Source organism: Nyctereutes procyonoides, unplaced genomic scaffold (genome assembly GCF_905146905.1).
Source record: "Nyctereutes procyonoides isolate TBG_1078 unplaced genomic scaffold, NYPRO_anot_genome, whole genome shotgun sequence".
In the NCBI taxonomy this organism is placed as follows: Eukaryota; Metazoa; Chordata; class Mammalia; order Carnivora; family Canidae; genus Nyctereutes; species Nyctereutes procyonoides.
The window spans coordinates 44,578,074-44,592,378 of NW_026575030.1; the positions used below are offsets into that span (position 1 = coordinate 44,578,074).

At 40.5% G+C, this 14,305-nt stretch overlaps 1 protein-coding gene across 1 annotated transcript in view; it reads left to right on the forward strand.

The window, feature by feature from the left end:
* The first annotated feature begins 4,602 nt into the window (after positions 1–4,602).
* Positions 4,603–14,305, forward strand: part of GABRR3 (gamma-aminobutyric acid type A receptor subunit rho3) — a 48,800-nt gene continuing 39,097 nt past the window's right edge. The window contains 2 exon segments of the mRNA XM_055316044.1: positions 4,603–4,676; positions 9,287–9,378. Coding sequence (XP_055172019.1) covers positions 4,603–4,676; positions 9,287–9,378 — 166 coding nt within the window.

Sequence of the window (14,305 nt, forward strand, 5' to 3'; positions counted from 1 at the left end):
TAATAAAAATGTAATAATCATCTTCATAAGAATGTATTTTTTGTACTTTCAACAAAAATGTATTCATATAAACTATCTCAATTTCTCAACAGTATTTATTTTTTAAAGATTTTATTTATTTTTCATGAGAGACACAGAGAAGGGGGCAGAGACACAGGCAGAAGGAGAAGCAGGCTCCCTGCAAACAGCCCCATGTGGGATTCAATCCCAGGACCCCTGGGTCACGACCTGGGCCAAAGGCAGATGCTCAACCCCTGAGTCACCCAGGCGTCCCTATTTCTCAATAGTATTGGGGCATCTGACATTTCTCACATTACTTTACATGATGAAAAGAATTCTGGTGTGGACCCATTGGCCACCAGTTACAATGCAGTTTGTGACAGTGTTTTTTGTCAAAGCTTAGCCTCTTACTAGTGCAATGCCAATCACACTCCGAGCAGAATTTTTTTGTAGAGGTAGAAAAGTTGACTCTACAACTTGTACACAAGGACAAAAGAACTAGAATAACTAAAACAGCTTTGAAAAAGAAGAATACAATTGGAGGATTTTAAGAGTTATTTACTACGAAGCTGCAATGACCAAGACAGTGTGGTGTTAGCAAAGGGATCATAACACAAGACCAACATAGCAGAATAGAATTTCTCCTATAGGTAATGGGAAAGCATTTTTGGGAGAGAACGGTGTTAGAGAAAGAAATATCATTAATATGTACTGGCAGCTGCATAGAGAGAGTAAACCAGAAAGACTTGGGGCAAGGAGGCTGATTTAGATATCTATTTATGCTAAAGGCAAAGAGATCTGGTGGCAACGGGAATACAAGGGAGCTGCAATAGAAGTTTGGACGCGAAAAGCTGCTTTTTAAAAAAAAAAATCAACTCTTGAAAAGGGAGGAATCAAAGTTTTTTTCAAATTTTTGAGGCTTGGGAGACTGAGAGAACGGTGGTAACATGACCTGAATCATGATGTTGGAAATGCAAAGATGCAATCGTGGTGACTGTTGTGTTTTCAATGTACCAGATGTTGTGCTAAACACACTTTTATAGAAAGCTTCTGTTTCCGTAGTGTTCCTGTCCTCCTGTCAGCGTTCCCAGAGGTCAAGCAACATGCTGTTGTTCTTACCTGTGGGTAAGAAGTAAAACCTTAAACATATGCTCAGTATTCAGAGAAACCACCACATCATTAATCAGTCTACCTTCCAGGTTAATAACTGCATTTTCCTCCATCACAGGGACTTATTTTATTTTATTTTATTTTATTTTATTTTATTTTATTTTATTTTATTTTATTTGTCTAGTTTAGTTTAGTTTTTGCCTGAGTCACATGGCATTATATCATTAATCTTTTTCCTTTGATTTTGCCTATGCTGGTAAATGCAAATAACGCATTGAGATTTTCCTTTCAGGAAGAAGAGGGACACTTAAAAATAGTGGGGTCTGGACGGGTTTGTGTAGTCTTGCTTCCATCTCGTGGTCGTGTCGTGCTATTGCACGGTGATGAAGCTGGCTCTGCTTTGCACCCACTTTCCTCTAAACAGAGCAAGGTTCTCTACTGCCCATTCCCATCTCAGCTCATTCTGTATCTCGGGAATGAAGTGGAAAGAGAATAAAAGTGTGGGGAAAAGAAAAGAAGCTTTCCTGGAGCTCTGGCAATTGTGGGAAACGGAAGAGAGAAAACATTTCTGAGTGAGAACAAAGATTTGGAGGGCGAGCCTGCTGCTCTTGTCATGGCCAGTCGTATGATATTCCCAATGGACCAAAGCAAATGAATAAGGAAAATGCAGATGAATTGTGTATAATCTCCCCAATCTTAGTTTCTTCACAAATGAAAAAGAGGAGGGCGGTGATCTAAACCTTCGCCAAGCTTTTTTCCATATCAGCATTCCACAACTCTGCGATTTTCATCTCAAGATGTTTTGCCTGCGTGACATCACGCAGATACATCAGGAAATTTCTGGAGACTTGGACTTTATGGTTGCTTTTGTCAGATGTTCGTGGCCCAGTCTAAAGAAGACGTTCACTTTCCTCTTCTCTCTTTGTAAGGGAAGAGCGAGCAATCCGACCCATGATGAATATACTGAGGACACAGCCAGCTCATCCGAGTTTTCTTTTTGGCTCCCTGGCAGCGGGATAGAAACTGGCTGACATCATCAGGGTTGGAAAAAGAGTGAACAAGAGGCAATTTGTTCCAGGGAGACTTAAACCAGTACACAATTCTCCAGTGACCCCGTGATTCATTTTGTTTCCTTATGGTTGCCACTTTCTAATTTTGACAGATGTGGTTTTCTGCTTTTCTCTTAAGAAGCTTACTGGGCTTGCACAGAAAGTACTTCAGGGATAAGGTTGAGGAGCCGATTCAGCATCAACAGAGACAGATGCCTTGATTGTAATTGAACTGAAACCCTGAGACCTTCTGTGGGCCGGTTCTGCGTAGCCTAGGCCAGTGCCTTGCTTTTTTTTTTTTAATGCAAACCATTTCCCGCTTAAAATTCATAACTGACAAAACAAAAACTACTTTATTCCTCCTTTATTTTTTTAAAAAATTTTTATTTATTTATGATAGTCACACACAGAGAGAGAGAGAGAGAGAGAGGCAGAGACATAGGCAGAGGGAGAAGCAGGCTCCATGCACCAGGAGCCCGATGTGGGATTCGATCCCGGGTCTCCAGGATCGTGCCCTGGGCCAAAGACAGGCGCCAAACCGCTGCACCACCCAGGGATCCCTATTCCTCCTTTAATGTCAATATTGATACAGACAGGTAAGCTAGCAAAGATTATTCAGTGAGGCAGTCAAAAGGATTTGCACCATTGATTCATCCCCACAGTGTGGAGAGGGGCACCCTGATGTGATTTAAGTTGTAGTCGAAGGTGTATGATCTGCTAGGTATGTCTAAGAAACGTGTTCCAAACTGGGTGACGGGCACCGAAGAGGGCACTTGATGGGATGAGCACTGGGTGTTATACTATATGTTGGCAAATTGAGTTTAAATTTTTTTAATGTAAAAAAAATAAAAAAACATGTATTCCAAAACAGCTCCCCTACCACCTAAAAAGGGGACAACTTCTGCTTCAGTGCTTCCTTCCTTCAGGTCAAAATATTGCTTCAAAATCCCCTTTTAATTTCTTGCTTGTTTGTTTTTGTTTTTTATCAGCTACCAACGTTACATTGTGAATTTAAAAGTTCAGCATGTCATCAAAATAGTCTCGAGATGACAGGACATGGTATTTTGATAAGGAGGATGTGAAAAGCACAGATTTACCTACAAATCACAATTTCCCAGTGGGTGTTCTAGAAGAGGACTTTTTTGGAGGAATATTAGTGAGTAGTGCAGTTTTGTGTTTTTTTTTTAAAGGAGATCTGAGGTCAATTAAGTTTGGAAAGCGTAGAATTCAGCAGAACTGAACAGGTCTTTTTTACCAAGGCTTTTGATATGTTAATGATCTTTCAACAAATATTTATTAAACACAGACTATCTGCCAAAAATGGTTGTGTGTTTGGGCTACTCCAAAGAACAAGACAAACAAAGATTGCTCTCTTGTACAGCTTACATTCTAGCAGCATTAGACAGAAAATGAGCAATAAACATAGTAAGTAAATTGTATAAAACATGCTAAGTGCCATCTAAGGTAGACTGTAGCACAAGCTGTAGGAGGAAAGGGAGCTTACTGCTTTTTTTTTTTTTTTTTTTTTTTTGTGGTGAATGACATTTGAGCAAAGATTTAAGCTGGTTCAAGGAATTACTCATAGATACCTGGATAAAGAGTGTGTCAGGCAAGGGTTACAGCCAGTTTCCATCTCAGTTTCCCAAGATGGAAACATGCACAGTATGTTCAAGAAACAACAAAGTCCAGTGTTTGTGGAACAGCTGGTGGGAGTGGAGGAAACAGTAGGAGAAGTCGGAGAGGCAAAGGGGAGAAGGGAGCTGCAGACGGTGTAGGGCTTAAAGACTTTGGAATCTGAGAAAAAGGAGAAGCCATTGCAAGGTTTTGAAGAGAAGAGTGACCTGACTTGATTTTTTCTTTTTTTAAAGAATCACTGGTTGTGGGGCACCTGGGTGGCTCAGTGGTTGAGCATCGGCCTCTGGCTCAGGTCGTGTCCCCGGAGTCCTGGGATCGAGTCCCGCATCCAGCTCCCCACAGGGAGCCTGCTTCTCCCTCTGCCTGTGTCTCTGCCTCTCCCTGTGTCTTTCATGAATAAATAAATAAAATCTTAAAAATAAAAATAAAACAATCCCTGGTTGCTGTGAATTGAATGTAACAGGGCAAGGGAAGAAGCAAGAAGACTAGTGAGGGCACTGCTGCAATAATTCAAGCAAGGTGGGGACTGAAGGCCAGGGAAGTAGCTGAGGAGGTAGTGAGAAACACTCGGATCCCGGATGCGGGTTGGACATGGAGTATGAGAGAGATGCGTCAAGAAGGGACAGTATTGTTATCAGGGGAGATAGAGAAAGCTGTAGGCGAATCAGGAGAGAAATATTCACAAGCTTACTTTTGCACATGTTGAACCTAAGATAGTTTATCAGACGTCCAGGTGGAAATACCAAGCAGACAGTTGGTTGTGTGTCTTAGTCCACTTGGGTGGCTGGAACACAGTACCATGGACTAGATGGCCTTTAAACAACGGAAATGTATTTCTGACAGTTCTGGAAGCCAAAGGTCGGAAATCAGGGTGCCGGTTTGGTCAGAGGAGGGCCCCCCTCCAGGTTGCGGAGTTTTCGTTGTATCCTCACATGGTGGAAGGGCTGAGGGGTCTCTCTGGAGTCCCTTTTATAAGGGCACTAATCTTATTTTTTTGTGAGGGCTTCATCCTCATGATCTAATTGCCTCCCAGAGGGTCCACCTACTATAACTATCACCTCTGGGGGGCTAGGATCTTAACATATGAATTTTGGGAGACACAAACACTGAGACCATAGCAATAGGAGATGGAATTTGGGGAGAAGAGCCCAGACCAATGATATAAACTTGGGAATGTTTGTGTGGTTTTGAAAGCCGTGAGACTGGAGGAGATCCCTAAAGAAGTGAGTTGATAGGAAAGACCAGGGCTACAGTACCGAGGTACTGAGGGTGGGGCCACTCCAATATTATGCAGTCGACGGGGGAGGGAGAATCAGATAACAGGACTAAGAATGACCAGGGAGGTAAGAGAAAAACAGGAAAGTGTGAAATCCCAGAAGGCAGGTGAAGAAAATGCTTCAAACGGGAGGGAGATCAGGTGTGTCCAACGGACCAAGCAAGCTAAGGACTGAGGCTAGCTGCTGAGCGAACGGCCTCCACGCCGCTGCAGGACAAGAACACTTCCACTGTGCCATGTAACGTGAACTACCATTCCCAAGGGCAGTGAAACACGTTTCCCAAATTCACTTAGCACAGAACAGTTTTTCACAAAATATCTCCAGTGTAGCCATGAACTACTTTGGGAAGTGTTGGGTGTAGATAATGGTACTAAATGAAGAGAACAGACCTAGGTGGCAAAGCATGCTAGGCTCAAGGGGTCAGGCCCTGGATCTCAGGAGAGCGCTGAGATGGAAAACAAACTGTGACCACAAGGAAGTCCTCCAGCAGCCAAAAGGACAGTCGTTGAAGACCAACAACTCTTCTTACGTGTCTTGTGTTGCCTGGTTCTTTGCAGAAGAGGGAAAGCTTACTGGCCCAGAAATGCATGAAAAAAGTGCTCCTACTTCTGTGAAAATAAATGAAGGAAACCTTCTTTAGAACCTGGAAGCCAGCAACGGGGGGTGGGGGTGGCTCTCACACCCCAGGCTCCTTGTCCATTGCAGACCCAGAGGGCCATCCCGGACAGGAGGAGATAGACCATACCCCAGGACGCTACTTATATATCCCAGCAGGGCTCCCCGCAGGGAGCCTGCTTCTCCCTCTGCCTGTGTCTCTGCCTCTCTCTGTGTGTCTCTCATGAATAAATAACTAAAATCTTAATAATAATAGTAATAATAATACCCCAGCAGGAGGAAGAAAGACTTTCTTCCCACCCAGCCACTGAGAAATTGTCACAACTCGGCCAGTGAGAAGCCACCAGACTTTGAACTCCCAGTTTATTCTAATGGACTTTTTTATATATATAAATTTATTTTTTATTGGTGTTCAATTTGCCAACATATAGAATAACACCCAGTGCTCATCCTGTCAAGTGCCCACCTCAGTGACCGTCACTCAGTCACCCCCACCCCCCGCCCACCTCCCTTTCTACTACCCCTAGTTCTTTTCCCAGAGTTAGGAGTCTCTCATGTTCTGTCTCCCTTTCTGATATTTCCCACTCATTTTTTCTCTTTTCCCCTTTATTCCCTTCACTAATTTTTATATTCCCCAAATGAATGAGACCATATAATGTTTGTCCTTCTCCGATTGACTTATTTCACTCAGCATAATACCCTCCAGTTCCATCCACATCGAAGCAAATGGTGGGTATTCGTCGTTTCTAATGGCTGAGGAATATTCCATTGTATACATAGACCACAGCTTCTTTATCCATCATCTGTCGATGGACACCGAGGCTCCTTCCACAGTTTGGCTATTGTGGACATTGCTGCTGTGAACATCGGGGTGCAGGTGTCCCGGCGTTTCATTGCATATGAATCTTTGGGATAAATCTCCAGCAGTGCAATTGCTGGGTCGTAGGGCAGGTCTATTTTTAACTCTTTGAGGAACCTCCACACAGTTTTCCAGAGTGGCTGCACCAGTTCACATTCCCAACAGTGTAAGAGGGTTCCCTTTTCTCCACATCCTCTCCAACATTTGTGGTTTCCTGCCTTGTTATTTATTTTCCCCATTCTCACTGGTGTGAGGTGGTATTTCATTGTGGTTTTGATTTGTATTTCCCTGATGGCCAGTGATGCGGAGCATTTTCTCATGTGCATGTTGGCCATGTCTATGTCTTCCTCTGTGAGATTTCTGTTCATGTCTTTTGCCCATTTCATGATTGGATTGTTTGTTTCTTTGCTGTTGAGTTTAATAAGTTCTTTATAGATCTTGGATACTAGCCCTTAACCTGATAGGTCATTTGCAAATATCTTCTCCCATTCTGTAGTTGTCTTTGAGTTTTGTTGACTGTGTCCTTTGCTGTGCAAAAGCTTCTTATCTTGATGAAGTCCCAGTAGTTCATTTTTGCTTTTGTTTCTCTTGCCCTCTGGATGTATCTTGCAGGAAGTTGCTGTGGCCAAGTTGAAACAGAGTGTTGCCTGTGTTCTCCTCTAGGATTTTGATGGAATCTTGTCTCACATTTAGATCTTTCATCCATTTTGAGTTTATTTTTGTGTATGGTGCAAGAGAGTGGTCTAGTTTAATTCTTCTGCATGTGGATATCCAATTTTCCCAGCACCTATTCTAATCGACTTTTTGTTTATAACAGCCCTCCCAACTTTTCCCCTTCTTCCATAAAGGAGAGTTGGTCTCCTTTGTTCTGTGAACTTGAGCCATAGTTTGCTCGTCCCAGACTGAAATTCTCTACTATTCTTGGATAAACCTGTTTCTGCTGCTAAAATAACTGGCAGTTTTATTTCTAAGGCTGACCCTTCTCTAGCCAGTAGGGAAATTAAAACTAAAATTAGATTAGATGTTATTTAAAAGCCTGATGATAGCAGATTTTAAAAAGATTTTTAAAAATGAAGACTGTCATTCTTTAGTAGTGGGTTTGTAGACTGGTATACTCACTTCTATGAGCAATATAGCAGTATCCAGTCAATTTGAAGATGTGAAAATTGTTCAGCCAAGCTGTTTTACTTGTAAGTAGGTACCCTAAGGAAACTCGTACACATGTGCACAAGACATTCACTGCAGAATTGTTTGTAATAGATTTTTTATGATAGAGAAGTGAGAAATAATGTCCATCGACAAAAAAATGACTAAATTAAATTTTCATCATCCACATGTAAAAATACCAGGCAACCATCAAAAATGAATTAACTAGAGCTACATGGATCAACATAATACATCTCTAAGCATAATGTGAAGAGAAAAAGTGGGCTGCAGAAGTAAAAGTTTCATAGTGGACACCATTTATATAAACTTTTTGAACCATACAAAAATTTGTATATTATTTATAAATATGTACATATAATAGTTTAACTGTATATGATGATCAACACTAGACATTGAGGGGAGAGATTAAGAATTTATTACATCATTCTGTACATGTATAGTATTTTATATTAAGCATATATTTGAAAGAGCAAGGACATGCTGCGTAGCATATGAGAAGATTTTAATGCATTGGGTAAGAGAAGATGTAACCTAAGTCAAAATAAATTAACGTGATAAAGCAGTAACACAGGATTCAATGTTTCAAGGAGAAAATTCATTTCCAGGAAATTTAAGACTTTCTTTCACACTCTATTTCTGAGAAGAAAATGGTATTCTCCTTAAGTCCTAGTAAACAGATGGGTGGTTACTAGATTGCTCACCTTGTGATATTCCAGTTGGAGAAATTTAATTTCACTGACATGTTCATTCATTGGAACTTTGCATGCAGAGAGGAAATGTTTCCAAGGAATATTTCTACTCTATGGATGCGAAGAAATTTTAGGAATGTGTGTGGCCATATTTTAACAGTGACCGTGTGTTCCTTACTCACTGCCCAAGGCTAATTTCTTTTTTGTTTATCGGGCTGCTTACCACATCAAACCTTACATTGAACCACTTCTGCTTTCAATGGAATACACCAGCATCTTAAAACACGATTATTTGTTCAACAAACATAATAATTAGTGTATACACTATGGCAATTTGTAAGCATTTAGGGAGAGAAAGGTTCATTTCTGATTTAAAAGGGAGCCATGAGACAAAGGAAGAGCTCTCTGTATGTATAATTAAAATTAAATTAATCATCTTTGTTCAGCGTGTTATCTTGCTGAATCATTAAATATATTCTAATGATGTTGTGTTGGATGAAGGGGATTTAATGCCTAACCTCACTTCTTTGTCTGCCAAGGACTGCAGCCAAGAGTTCATTGGGTAGGGGATCCAGCATCCCACTAAGCACCTTCCCTGAAAAGAGGTACTAAAGGATGGAAACTAGAAATGAAAAGATCTGCTTAGTTTTCCCCAAACTGCTGATGAGCCAGACAGATGTTTGCCTGTAAGTGATGCTAATCTATTTCATCTACTACAACAAAAGACTCGGCGTTGAAGGCAGTTCCTCTCCCTTTCCCTTGATACCTTTTACTTGGCACTCTACTTACTCATAAAGAGATGCATGAAGAAGTAATACTGTTTTCAGTATTGGCTGCATCCATCTACCTTCCTTTCTTTGGGAAGAGATGATCCTGGCTACGCAGTTGCATCTGGATCACGCTGACGCCAGATGCTCTTGCTGCTTCTGAAATCAAGAAGTCCCACCAGAGGTGCTCCTCTTCAATGAAAAAGAACCCCGTAAGAGAGTCCTAGTAGAGTCTCTGCAGTCATTGCCCTCCCTCACCAGCTGCCTCAGACCCATGGGGACCCCAAGGAACAACTAATTGTATCACATATGAGGGGGTGATTGTCTCTAGAGATAGCAGTCACCTCTGGGTAGCATCAGAAGGAGTAGAATCTTGGGTCTCTGCTGGCAATGGTGTGCTTAGTTTTTGGAGAATACAGTTGAAGGCTCGCATAGGGATCTTCTTTCAGGGAATGTATGTCTTCAGTGAATAATGCATTTATTACTAATAATGACATGAGTCTAAAGTTTCCTCAAATTTTTCTGAATGGAAATCAGTCAAAGCAGCATCTTCTAATAGTCAACACTTAAGAGAGTAGTTTCATGTATTGATAAGTAGTAATGAAAAGCATGAGAGCCATTTGTTGCCTTTCGAGAGGAGTTTCCGTACTTTTGACATATATTCTGAATGTCAGTACATCATCACTGTTATCTTATCATCGATAATGGCGAGCCTGTTTGCACATGCCAGTGAAGGAGCACAAGCTAGTAGACTGTTCATCCTGCTTTGCCTGGGACTCCTTGGGTTTTAGCAGCATGTCCCAGGCAAACAGGAATGGTTAGTCACCCTACCACTCAAGCACCTTTGATAACCAAAAAGTGACCTCTTGGCTTAGGGAAAGTCTTTCCTTTTCACCAAGCACAAGGTTTTCAAAAATACCCAGGAGAGGAAATTGAGGGATGCAGGTGAGGGATGAAGGTGATTGCCTCACCAACCCTGGCAATCAATGAGGTGACAGCTGTTTTAGCCAGATTGCCCTCACATCTTGAATATTTATGAGGCGCTCACTATAGATCAAGAAAGTGAACATAAAATTTTAATAAATCCTCATGAAGCCTCAGGTTTAATGACCAAAAACAAAAGAGGTGTGGTGGAGGGTGGTACAAAAAATTTACTAAATTCTTGATTTCCTTTCTGCTCTTAAAAATCAAGGGCCACAGCATGCTTGGGTGGCTGAGTCGGTTAAGCCTCTGCCTCCGGCTCAGGTCATGATCCCAGGATCCTGGGATGAACCCCTCAGGGGGAGCCTGCTTCTCCTTCTCTCACTCTCCCTGTTTGTGTTCTCTCTCTCCCTGTCAAATAAATGAAATCTTTAAAAAAAAATAATTAATTTTTTTTAAAAAGGGATCCCTCCCATGCTGTTCTTTCCATGCTTCTGTTCCCACACTCAGATCTGAGATAATATGAAGTTTTGTCCTGTTTAACCACTTTCTGAGTCTTCTTCAAGGCAATTAGGCAAACAATATTTGGGAAACACGGGGTTTTGCCACCAGACTGAGGCAAAGGAGAATTGTCATAGGAACTAACCCATCACACTGGCCCGTTGTCAGTGGCAGACTTGCTGTGGAAAAATCTGTGTGTATTTCTTAGGTGTTCTTTAAGGGGCAAGAGAAGGAAATCAGTTCCTTGTGGTGAGGTGCAATTTTTTTTTTCTTAAATTATAGGTCTCATTTTTAGACCCTACTTAAATGAAGAGGGACCCTCAGGGTGTCTGCTACATGGGGCCAAGCACGGCCGTTTTCACTTCTTCATATCCCAAGTGAGGGGCCCCTTTCAGCAATAAACTAGAATATGAGTCATTAAAATTTATATTGGTGCCTTTTGTTCTTCAAAGAGAAACCCTCTAGGGAACTAGGGATTGAGTAAACAATCAAACCTGGTTCAAAAGTAGCCTTTGAGATTGAAAGCCAGTCATTTTCCCTGAGTGAACTGAGTAATCCAGCCAGCCAGTTTCTGAGCTGTCATCCACCAGTCTCTCATGCAGATTTGAAGGCATTTTTGACAAAAACATAGAAATTATTATATTAGGGTAGTTTCTAGAGAAAGGAGCCCAGAACTCTTCAGACCTTAATATGTAAATAAATACCGTGAGGTTCTTTGTCTCAAGCCCAACCTGATTATCAGTAAGTAAATCAATAATGAATTAGTTAATGAATAATCCATTATTTTATAAAACAAGAGGAACTAATAGAATGAAAGTAGAAGAAAGGCCTGATCTTTCTTTAAAAATGGTGAAGTGGACAGATCTATATTAGCTGGCAGCCGTGTGCATTATTTTGAGCCAAGTTTCATACAATTAGGCCCTTACGTGCTTTGCTATTAATTATTTTCTTGCAGAATACAATCTTACTACCCAGAAATGCCTTTTTTTATCCAAATGGTCTTAAAATCATTTACCTAGAGGTATCCTTTGTTTCTTAAAAGCAAAATAGGAGGAGAAGGGGATTTGATGATTAAAGTAAATTTTGGCAGGTGAAAAATGTCCCTGTTCTGCCTAGGAAAGAGATTTGGCTCCCTGGAGGTACAAAGAGGATTAGGCATATAGCCTCATTGAATATTTATTCATTCTTCTAACAGTTGTATTAAATGCCCTTTATATGCCAAGTGCTGGGCCAGGGATTAAGGATGCTAGGGGAACAATACAGTCTCTGGCCTCAAGAATATTGAGTAGAGTGTGGAGTCTGCCTAAATCAGCTTGCAAGAACCAATTATTAACATTTTCAGGAAAATCTATTTGCTAGCTGTTGAAAATAAACATCATTAAAAATTTAATTACATATAAATTTATAAACATACAATTAAATTATTTCTTAAAAGGTAATAAATATTAAAATTTACCACTGCCTTATTTCTTTACTATGTTTTACCATTCTTATTCTTGAGGATATCTACATCTATCCTCTCTGTAAGCTAGAAATCCTATCTATTATATTAAATCATGTTAAATGATGTTATAATATATTTTACACCAGTACATTATGGGCTATGCACATTTCTGTCATGTCAATACCTTGAAATCAGCCACATGGGAGTATTTACATCATGGAAACCGGCAAACACCACAAATAGGGCTGTTTTGTTTGTTTGTTTGTTTTCTGGAGAACTTGTTAAACATTTAACAGCACATTCATGAATGTAACATTAAAACTAGGAGGGCCCTAGGGATTGCCAATTCAAGTGATCCTGCAAGGAAGACAGAGGCGGTGGAAGGTTGTGCCAACTATGGACTGTGTGGCTCCTCCAGAGGCAATAGCTGGCCAGGCCCAGCCTTTTCTTGTGGTAGGAAAACTTGAGCCCGGTGTTGCTAGATTCTTTGATTTTGTAACAGACACAGCAAAGTAAGATTTTTTTTTTAAGATTTTATTTATTTATTCATGAGAGATACTAAGAGAGAGGCAGAGACATAAGTAGAGGGAGAAACAGGCTCCCTAGGGGGAGCCCGATGTGGGACTCCATCCAGGAACCCTGGATCACAACCTGAGCAGACACTCAACCACTGAACCACTCAGGTGTCCCAAAAAGTAAGATTTTAATATGAAATTATCCAACTTGATATAACATATGGGCTATCCAGAAAAAGTATCTGCAGACCTGCTCCAAATCTGGTCCAATTTCCTCATTCGACAGATGAAGAAACTGAGGCCTCCTCACTGAGCTCATAGAGGCCCAAGTGAGATATAGGAACCGTCATGTCACAAGGGAGCCTTCTCTCTGACTGGCTCTTCCACAGCAATGTTCATCTGTATGGTTTTTTTTTTTTTTTTTTTTTTTTATGAAAGATGGGCTGTTGACTAAAGTCAGGTATGTCCTCCCAGAATTCGGGAGTTCAGGAGCAGTTCAGTCAAAGCCACAAAATTTGCTGTATAGAATGCACCATGTCCTCCCTAAGAAAGAGCAAAAGCGTCAGGGACCTAGATGTAAACACTGGATCTGAAAGTGTGAAGGTTGTCCTAGTGATCACAAACTGATTGGATCACCTGATTTTCCTACTCTATCACATTCTTGGATTTGCATCTGTGTAGCCTAATAGAACATTTTTGCTATAGTATTTTTCTAAAGGAAAGTAATAAATCTATGCAAAGTTTTTAAAATGCTGCCTACATGTTATTTGCGACTACTGGGCTTCTCTGTGTACTGATTTGTAATTGAGCTTCAGTGAGGAAAAAAAAAAAAAGTCCATGTTAGGTAGCAGAACCTGCTTCTAGAATGACAAGGAGAATGGAATGATAAGCTGGAGAGCCACACCTGGATCCTTCTTCAGAAAAGATCCAACATGGCAAGTCCAACTTGTTCTAGATAATTTACAAGGCATTTATTACACCAGTTCAATAATGGAATTTTACATGGAAACAACACAAAGAATCTCAACTATGCTCTTCCTTTTCCAAGTTCTAATCCTTATGCGTATAGCTCCATGATTATTCATGTTTAAAATTATAGTATAGAAATTATTTTGTATTTTCTTACCTTAATCATTGTCTATGTTGTTTCTCAGACATTACAACGGTTGGAAATTTTAATCACTCTATATTATTACTTTGAAGGAAAGGACCAATTATCTTTGAACATTGATTTTCAAATTTGCACTGCTGTAAATCAGAGCCCTGAATATTTTTATGCATGTATTTTTCCCTGTACCAAAAAAAATTATAATATTCCTGGAAAGAATTATGAGTCAAAGCATATGAATTATCTTCATAGCTCTTGAAATTGATTTTATTTATTTATTTCAGAGAGGGAGGGAGAGAGAGATCATGAGTGAAGGGAAGGGCAGTGGGAGAAGCAGACATCACGCTGAGCAAGGAGCCCAACAGGGGTTCAATCCCAGGACCCTGAGATCATGACCTGAGCCAAAGGCAGACACGACACTTAACCGAGCCACTCAGGTGTCCCTTGAAATTGATTTCTAAAATGGTTTTGCCAGTATTTCTGCTGTCACTAACAAAGTATAAATGTTTCCATGTTGTCGTATCCTTTAACATGGTTGGCTACTGAGATTTTGTGTTTGGGGCTCATTTAATAGGCTATAAAATGGATTGGCCTTAATTGGTATCATACAGTTAACTAAACATTTTTTTATTTTTTAAAGGTTTACTT